The 8483-nt window shown below is 52.0% G+C and overlaps 1 protein-coding gene across 1 annotated transcript in view; it reads right to left on the reverse strand.

The window, feature by feature from the left end:
• Positions 1 to 2830: 2830 nt before the first annotated feature.
• Positions 2831 to 8483, reverse strand: part of ARSF (arylsulfatase F) — a gene marked incomplete at its 5' end in the record, with an annotated part of 24667 nt that continues 19014 nt past the window's right edge. Inside the window, 3 exons of the mRNA XM_023756997.1 lie at positions 2831 to 3246; positions 5980 to 6101; positions 7773 to 7935. Coding sequence (XP_023612765.1) covers positions 2882 to 3246; positions 5980 to 6101; positions 7773 to 7935 — 650 coding nt within the window. The remainder of the gene's footprint in view (positions 3247 to 5979; positions 6102 to 7772; positions 7936 to 8483) is intronic.

An 8483-nucleotide genomic window follows, 5' to 3' on the forward strand; every position in this document is an offset into this window, starting at 1 on the left:
CAGGATCGACAGGAGGGAGTGTGGCCCTGGGACACCCGGTCTCCAGGATCGACAAGGAGGGAGCGTGGCCCTGGGACACCCGGTCTCCAGGATTGACACGAGAGAGCAGGGCCCTGGGACACCCGGTCTCCAGGATCGACAGGAGGGAGTAGGGCCCTGGGACACCCGGTCTCCAGGATCGACAGGAGGGAGTGTGGCCCTGGGACACCCGGTCTCCAGGATCGACAGGAGGGAGCGTGGCCCCTGGGACACCCGGTCTCCAGGATCGACAGGAGGGAGCATGGCCCTGGGACACCCGGTCTGCAGGATCGACAGGAGGGAACAGGGCCCTGGGACACCCGGTCTCCAGGATTGACAGGAGGGAGCGTGGCCCTGGGACACCAGGATCTCAGACGCCTGGTCTCCAGATATGAGAATGGATTCATTTCTGTCGTGTTAAGCCCCGACATGATCAAATGTTTAAATCTCAGAAGGCCATTTCAGCGAGACGCATCGTTTCCTCAGAGGGGTTATATCCAGGATCAAAAGAGTGGGGGTGGCCCTGGCCAGTGTGGCTCAATGGTTAGAGTGCCAGCCCCGTGCCCTGAAGGGGGTCCCCGGTTCAATTCCGAGTCAAGGGCACGTACCTCGGTTCCTGGTTGGATCCCCGACCCTGGTCAGAGTGAATGCGGGAGGCAACCAGTCAATGTGTCTCTCTCACATTAATGTCTCTCTCTCTCTCTCTCTCTCTCTCTCTTTCTCTCTCTCTCTCTCTCCCTCTCTTCTCTCTCTCTTTTGCTGAAACAATACTGTCTCAGGACAGAAAAACATAGACATCTTTGCTCCACATTCAACTCAGCCCCTGGATCATGCTTAGCCGCCCAATTCATACTTATCATGGACACAAGGGATGAGTAAATCTATACTAATAAAACCATAGGTGGTCCTCGCGCCCTCACGCGATGCCCTCGCATTGTCACAAGATGGCCGCCATAAGATGGCTGCCCTCACGTAATCACAAGATGGCCGGCAGGGGAGGGCAGTTGGGGGCGACCAGGCCGGCAGGGGAGGGCAGTTGGGGGCAATCATGCTGGCAGGGGACCGCTTAGGGGCGATCAGGCCAGCAGGCAGAAGCGGTTAGGGGCAATCAGGCAGGCAAATTGGTTAGGAGCCAGGGGTCCTGGATTGTGAGAGGGTGCAGGCCGTGCTGAGGGACACCCCCCCCTTGCACAAATTTCATGCACCGGGCGTCTAGTCTATATAATAAAAGCCTAAGCAACCATTAAGGTGGAACGTCCAGAGCGACCAGTGGCTATGATGCACACTGACCACCAGGGGCAGACGCTGCACGCAGGAGCTGCCCCCTGGTGGTCAGTGTGCTCGAACAGGGCTAGTGCCGCTCAGCCAGAAGCTGGGCCCACTGCTGGTGAGCGCGGCGGTGGTGGTGGGACCCTCTCGGCAGTGCTAAGGAGCAGTGAGCCCAGCTTCTGGGGGGCAGTAAGGAGTGAGGGGTCCCAGACTGCGAGAGCCCCAGACTGCAAAAGGGATGCCGGACTTTCGACTTGCCCCAAGGAGTCCTGGACTGCGAGAGGGGGTGCAGGCTGGGCTGAGGGAACTCCCGCCCCAGTGCACGGATTTCGTGCACCGGGCCTCTAGTTAAGTCATAAATACGAATGGTGATTCATGTATTATTGTTGAGAAAAATTCAGATGACCCCGGCCGGTGTGGCTCAGTGATTGAGCGTCGACCCATGAACCAGGAGGTCACGGTTCGATTCCCGGTCAAGGGCACATGCCCGGGTTGTGGGATCCATCTCCAGTAGGGGGTGTGCAGGAGGCAGCCGATCCGTGATTCTCTCTCATCATTAATGTTTCTCTCTCTCTCTCTCTCTCTCTCTCTCCATCTCCCTCTCTCTGAAATCAATAAAAAATATATTTTAAAAAATTCAGGTAATAACCTATGTACTAACCTATGTACTTGAATGATTCCCTCTCTGCTTGTCTGACTGTCTCTCATTTTTGTGTTCAGCTATTTCTGCCAGAAAATTATTTTTACTGTTTCAGGGGCATCTATGAAGTAATTGCCTTTAAGACGCTAATGGAAGGTGGGGTGAATTTCTTGATCTAGTCAAGGGGGTACGTTGAAAAGGGCATCTGTCACTTGCCAATTTCTTTTTAAGGGTTGGAGTTTCAACCTATGATACCTTCACCAAAATTCAAGAAATGTATACATTTAAAAAGTTGTGGCCGAAACCGGTTTGGCTCAGTGGATAGAGCGTCGGCCTGCGGACTGAAGGGTCCCGGGTTCAATTCAGGTCAAGGGCATGTACCTGGGTTGCGGGCACATCCCTAATAGGAGATGTGCAGGAGGCGGCTGATCGACATTTCTCTCTCATCGATGTTTCTCTCTATCTCTCTCCCTTCCTCTCTGTAAAAAAATCAATAAAATATATTAAAAATAAATAAAAAATAAAAAGTTGTGGTTTTTAATATATATATACTAGAGGGCCAGTGCACAAAATTCGTGCACAGGGGTGGGGCGGGACCCTCAGCCTGGTCTGCACCCTCTCCAATCTGGGACCCCTCAGGGGATGTCCAACTGCCAGCTTCGGCCTGATCCCATAGGAGGCGACCGATCCATGATTCTCTCTAATCGCCTATGTTTCTCTCTCTCCCTCTCCCTTCCTCTCTGAAATCAATAAAAATATATTATTAAAAAAACCCCACAACATTTGGAAATGAGATAAACATTGAGCACCAACAATCCCCCCAAAAAAGTTACGGACGGCATTACAACCAATGGGCTTTTCATCATCCGGAACGGTAGAGAATTTTATTGGCCTCCACATCCACAGGACCAACGTCGGTGGCCTGTGGCAGCCTGCTGTCAATCAAATGGCCGCTTACCTGGTTGATCCCTCACCCTCCTTGTCACAAAAGCAGAACGGAAACACCCTACAGCAGCTCATCAACCACACGAATTGCCGGTTCCGTTCAGGCCCAAGCTGCGGCTGGACCGGGGTGATGGTCTTCCTGTGTTCCTTTACGGCGTCGGCCACAGTGTGGATGACCAGGTCATAGAGCGGCTCTGTGTCCTTGGTCAGCGGGGTGGACTCTGAGGGGTCCTGGGAGAGGTCGAACAGCAGGGGAGGGTCGTGGTAGGTGACGTTGTCCCCGATGCATTGGCAGTAGGTGGTCTCGTAGCAGGCCTGAGCTCCCGGCGGCTGGAAGATGGGGGTGACGTAGTGAACCTTCCACACGGCGTTGCCTGGAGAGGAGAGGAGATGTCAGAGGTACCCAGGCCGTGTGCCCATTGAGGCACCAGCCCGTGTGCCCGTTGAGGCACCCAGCCTGTGTGCCCATTGAGGCACCCAGCCCGTGTCCCCATTGAGGCACCCAGCCCGTGTGCCCATTGAGGCACCCAGCCATATACCCATTGAGGCACCCAGCCCGTGTGCCCATGAGGCACCCAGCCATATGCCCATTGAGGCACCCAGCCCATGTGCCCATTGAGGCACCCAGCCCATGTGCCCATTGAGGCACCCAGCCCGTGTGTCCATTGAGGCACCCAGCCCATGTGTTCATTGAGGCACCCAGCCCATGTGCCCATGAGGTACCCAGCCCATGTGCCCATTGAGGCACCCAGCCCAAGTGCCCATTGAGGCACCCAGCCCGTGTGCCCATTGAGGCACCCAGCCCATGTGTCCATTGAGACACCCAGCCCATATGCCCATTGAGGCACCCAGCCCATATGCCCATTGAGGCACCCAGCCCATGTGCCCATTGAGGCACCCAGCCCATATGCCCATTGAGGCACCCAGCCCATGTGCCCATTGAGGCACCCAGCCCGTGTGCCCATTGAGGCACCCAGCCCATATGCTCATTGAGGCACCCAGCCCGTGTGTCCATTGAGGCACCCAGCCTGTGTGCCCATTGAGGCACCCAGCCCATATGCTCATTGAGGCACCCAGCCCATGTGCCCATTGAGGTACCCAGCCCATATGCTCATTGAGGCACCCAGCCCATGTGCCCATTGAGGCACCCAGCCCGTGTGCCCATTGAGGCACCCAGCCCATGTGCTCATTGAGGCACCCAGCCCATGTGCCCATTGAGGCACCCAGCCCATATGCCATTGAGGCACCCAGCCCATATGCTCATTGAGGCACCCAGCCCATGTGCCCATTGAGGTACCCAGCCCATGTGCCCATTGAGGCACCCAGCCCATATGCTCATTGAGGCACCCAGCCCGTGTGTCCGTTGAGGCACCCAGCCCGTGTGTCCATTGAGGCACCCAGCCCGTGTGCCCATTGAGGCACCCAGCCCATATGCCCATTGAGGCACCCAGCCCATATGCTCATTGAGGCACCCAGCCCATGTGCCCATTGAGGCACCCAGCCCATATGCCCATTGAGGCACCCAGCCCATATGCTCATTGAGGCACCCAGCCCATGTGCCCATTGAGGTACCCAGCCCATGTGCCCATTGAGGCACCCCGCCCATGTGCCCATAAACTTGGTTGTCTTCTGCCTTCGTGGGCATTCTCTGCTCTTTCTCTTTGGCCACACGTTAACTCAAATACCAGCCAATCTTCAGAGCATCGGAACATCAGAATCCTTTAGACAGCGGTTCTCAACCTGTGGGCCAGGACCCCTTTGGGGGTCAAACGACCCTTTCACAGGTGTCGCCTAAGACCTTTGGAAAACACATCTATAATCACATATTGTTTTTGTGATTAATCACGATGCTTTCATTATGTTCAATTTGTAACCATGAAAATACATCCTGCATATCAGATATTTACATGACGATTCTTAACAGTAGCAACATGACAGTGATGACGTAACCACGAAAATAAATTTATGGTTGGGTGTCACCACAGCATGAGGAACTGTATTAAAGAGTCACGGCATTAAGAAGGTTGAGAACCACTGCCGTAGGATAATAATGTCCCAGGTTTCAACATTGATGTTTCTAACTTTTTTTTAATGAATGTATTTGGGTGACATCTATATATATAAAAGCCTAATATGCTAAGTGTTCCTCCTACCGTTCAACCGTACAACCAGTTGCTATGATGTGCCCTGACCACCAGGGGGCAGACAACCGACTGGTCGACCAATCTCTATGACGTGCACTGACCACGAGGGGCAGATGCTCCAACCAGTAGGTTAGCTTGCTGCTGGGGTTAGGCCGATCGGGACTGGGCGAGACGGGCCGGACACACCCTGGAGCCCTCCCGAGGTCCCTCCCCGGCCTCTAAAATATTTCTTCTAATTAATTTCCTTTTAATTTGAATGACTCCATGCACCAGGCCTCTAGTTGGTTAATAAAATTATGAGGTTTCACGTGCACAATTCTAGGAAACATCATGTGTATATTGTATTGTGTATTCACCACCCCAACTCAAGTCTCCATCACCATTTATGCCTCCCCTACCTTCTCCTACCTCCCTCCACGCCACTTCTGCCTGCCAATCCCATAGCTGCTGTCTGTGTCCATGAGTTTTTCTTTTCATTTTTTTAATTTGCTTAGTCCCTTCACCCATCTCACCCAGTCCCCAACCCTCTCTTCTCTGACAGCTGTCTGTCTGTTCTCTGTATCTGGGAGTCTATCTCCATTTAGCCAAGATTGGGAAGCAGCCCAAGTGCCCATCGGTAGACGAGTGGATTTTAAAAAGCTGTGGTGCATTTATGCCGTGGAATACTACGCAGCCATGAAAAAGCATCTCTTACTCTTTGAGGCCACATGGAGGGGCCTGGAGAGCATGATGCTAAGCGAAATAAGCCAGTCAGAGAAAGACAAGTATCATACGATCGGACCTATATGTGGAATCTACTGAACAACATAAACTAACAAAGAAAGCGATTCTTGGCTCAGTGGATAGAGCATCAACCTGCTGACCAAAGTGTCCTGGGTTCGATTCCGGTCATGGTCACATGCCCCAGTCACAGAGACTAAAGGGACCCTATTCTGGGCATCTGTTGGGTGCAGGGGTACTTACTGTCCTTCGGGCGCCAACGGGCGGCGTGGAGGAACCTACTGCAGTAGTGAAACAGGAACTCGTGCTCTGAACGCCGGACCTCGCCCTGAAGCAATGGCATGAGGTTTCGGCCATCAATCACCCTGTAGACACACAGGAAGTAGGTCAGGCGAAGGCATTTGGTCATGAGGCTGTTGGAAGGATGCTCAGTGCATCCCATGACCTTCCATGACCTTCCGTGGGCCTGGAGAACAGTGTGCTGAGTAGGTAGGAGCAACTATTGCCCCAAAGTCAACCAATGCCCCCCATGAATATCTCGGAAAATTATTTTTATGACTCCGATTGGCTTAGTAACTTAGTAAAAATGACATTTGCACCAACATTATTGTCTTTTTTTAATGGATCTTTTAGCTCAACTTGATAAACACCGTTGCACGTAGGGAGCTCTATTCAGTTATTTTAGGCGAACTCCCTGTATATTCTATTATTGGCTGAAACCAATGTTAAAAAAAAAATTATAGAGGCCTCCTTTTTATTCTAATGAGCTTGGAATTCTAGACTTTTTTTCAAAAGTAGGTCATCTTTAATATACAAAGAAAGAAACATTAACATAACTCTGGGCTTAGAAGGGAGAAGTGAAAATAGGTTGAATCTATTGAATTACCTTTTAGAGCTGTTATCCATGAAGAACCAGAAAAGCAGATTCAAACCTACCTAGGTCAACAGTGACCAGAGAGGAGAACAAGGCAATATAATGCCATCTATACTAATAAAAGGGTAACATGCTAATTAGACCGGACATCTTCCGGACAAAGCCATGGTGGTGGGGGCCAAGGCAGAGGTGGTTAGGGGCAATCAGGCCAGCTGGGGAGGGCAGTTAGGGGCGATCAGGCCGGCTGGGGAGGGCAGTTAGGGGGCAATCAGGCTGGCAGGGGACAGCAGGTTGGGGTGATCAGGCCGGCAGAGGGGGAGCAGTTAGGGAGCGATCAGGCCGGCAGGGGGAGCAGGTAGGGAGCAATCAGTCCAGCAGGGGAGAGCAGTTAGGGGTGATCAAGCCAGCAGGGGAGGGCAGTTAAGGGCGATCAGGCCAGCAGGGGGCAGCAGTTAGGGGGTGATCAGGCTGGCAGGTGGGGGGTAGTTAGGTGTGATCAGGCAAGCAGGGGAGGGCAGTTAAGAGTGATTAGACCAGCAGGAGAGCAGTTAGGGGCATCAGGTCAGCAGGCAGAGGTGGTTAAGGGCGATCAGGCAGGCAGGCAGGCAGGCAGGTGAGCGGTTATGAGCCTGCAGTCCTGGATTGTGAGAAGGATCGGGCCTAAACCTGCAGTCAGACATCCCCCGAGGGGTCCTGGATTGGAGAGGGTGCAGGCTGGGCTGAGGAACTCTTTCTCCCTGTGCACGAATTTTGTGCACCGGGCCTCTAGTTTAAAATATTTGTGACACAGTTCAAAATATCCACCGAAGGTCTGGCCTTCACCCCAACCTTCTGCACCTGGGACACCAGACAGTAGGGAATTATTCTTCCTCTTATGTGGATGAGTGAGTTTGATTGGCCATATTCGCATCTCCAGGCCTTCCTGTCTCCATCTTCCTCCCAAATAAAAGCTACAAACTGATTGAGACTGGCCATAGAACTATAACGTTGATGCCTGGGGTATGAGTAACCGTCCATAGAGATAGCCCCAGACAAAGGTGGAAATTACCTGGGTACCATGGAGAAAGTGTACCCATTAGGATAGAGTTTATCTCCCTTGACCTGAATCTTTTCTCAAGACACAGGTAAAGAGAAGCTCCGTTAACAGATTACATGACATCACCTGTCCTGAGGGACGATGCCTCCGGTCAATGCCGCTACCGTTGGCAAGATATCCATCAAGCTGGTAGGTTCATCAATGACGTTTCCGGTGGGCAATTTTCCGGGCCATCGGAAAAGTCCAGGCACGCGGATCCCGCCTTCCCAACCGGCCATGCCTTTCCCTCCTACGGGGCAAAGCGATGAAGTCCCAGTGAATATAGTCACCGTGATAACACTGTTTGAAAATGTAATGTTCGCCCTGACCGGTGTGGCTCAGTGGATAGAGCGTCGGGCTGTGGACTGAAGGGTCCCAGGTTCGATTCCGGTCAAGGGCATGTACATTGGTTGCGGGCACATCCCCAGTAGGAGGTGTGCAGGAGGCAGCTGATCAATGTTTCTCTCTCATCGATGTTTCTAACTCTCTATCCCTCTCCCTTCCTCTCTGTAAAAAAATCAATAAAATATATTTTTTAAAAAGAAAATGTAACGTTTGTTTCGTTTCATTTCAAATGCCTACATGAAGCTGCATTTGAGATCTTGCTCCCCAACATGCATCGTCCGTTGGGTTCAAATAAACTCTTATACATAGCCTGTACATTACATTACTCAAAGCAGACATGGAAATATTTTTAAAGCATTCTTTTTTTATTATTTTATTTTTTATTGATTTCAGAGAGAAAGGGAGCCCGCGACGAGGGAGAGAGAGAGAGAGAGAGAGAGAGAGAGAGAGAGA

Source organism: Myotis lucifugus, unplaced genomic scaffold (assembly GCF_000147115.1).
Source record: "Myotis lucifugus unplaced genomic scaffold, Myoluc2.0 scaffold_2, whole genome shotgun sequence".
Lineage (NCBI taxonomy): Eukaryota > Metazoa > Chordata > Mammalia > Chiroptera > Vespertilionidae > Myotis > Myotis lucifugus.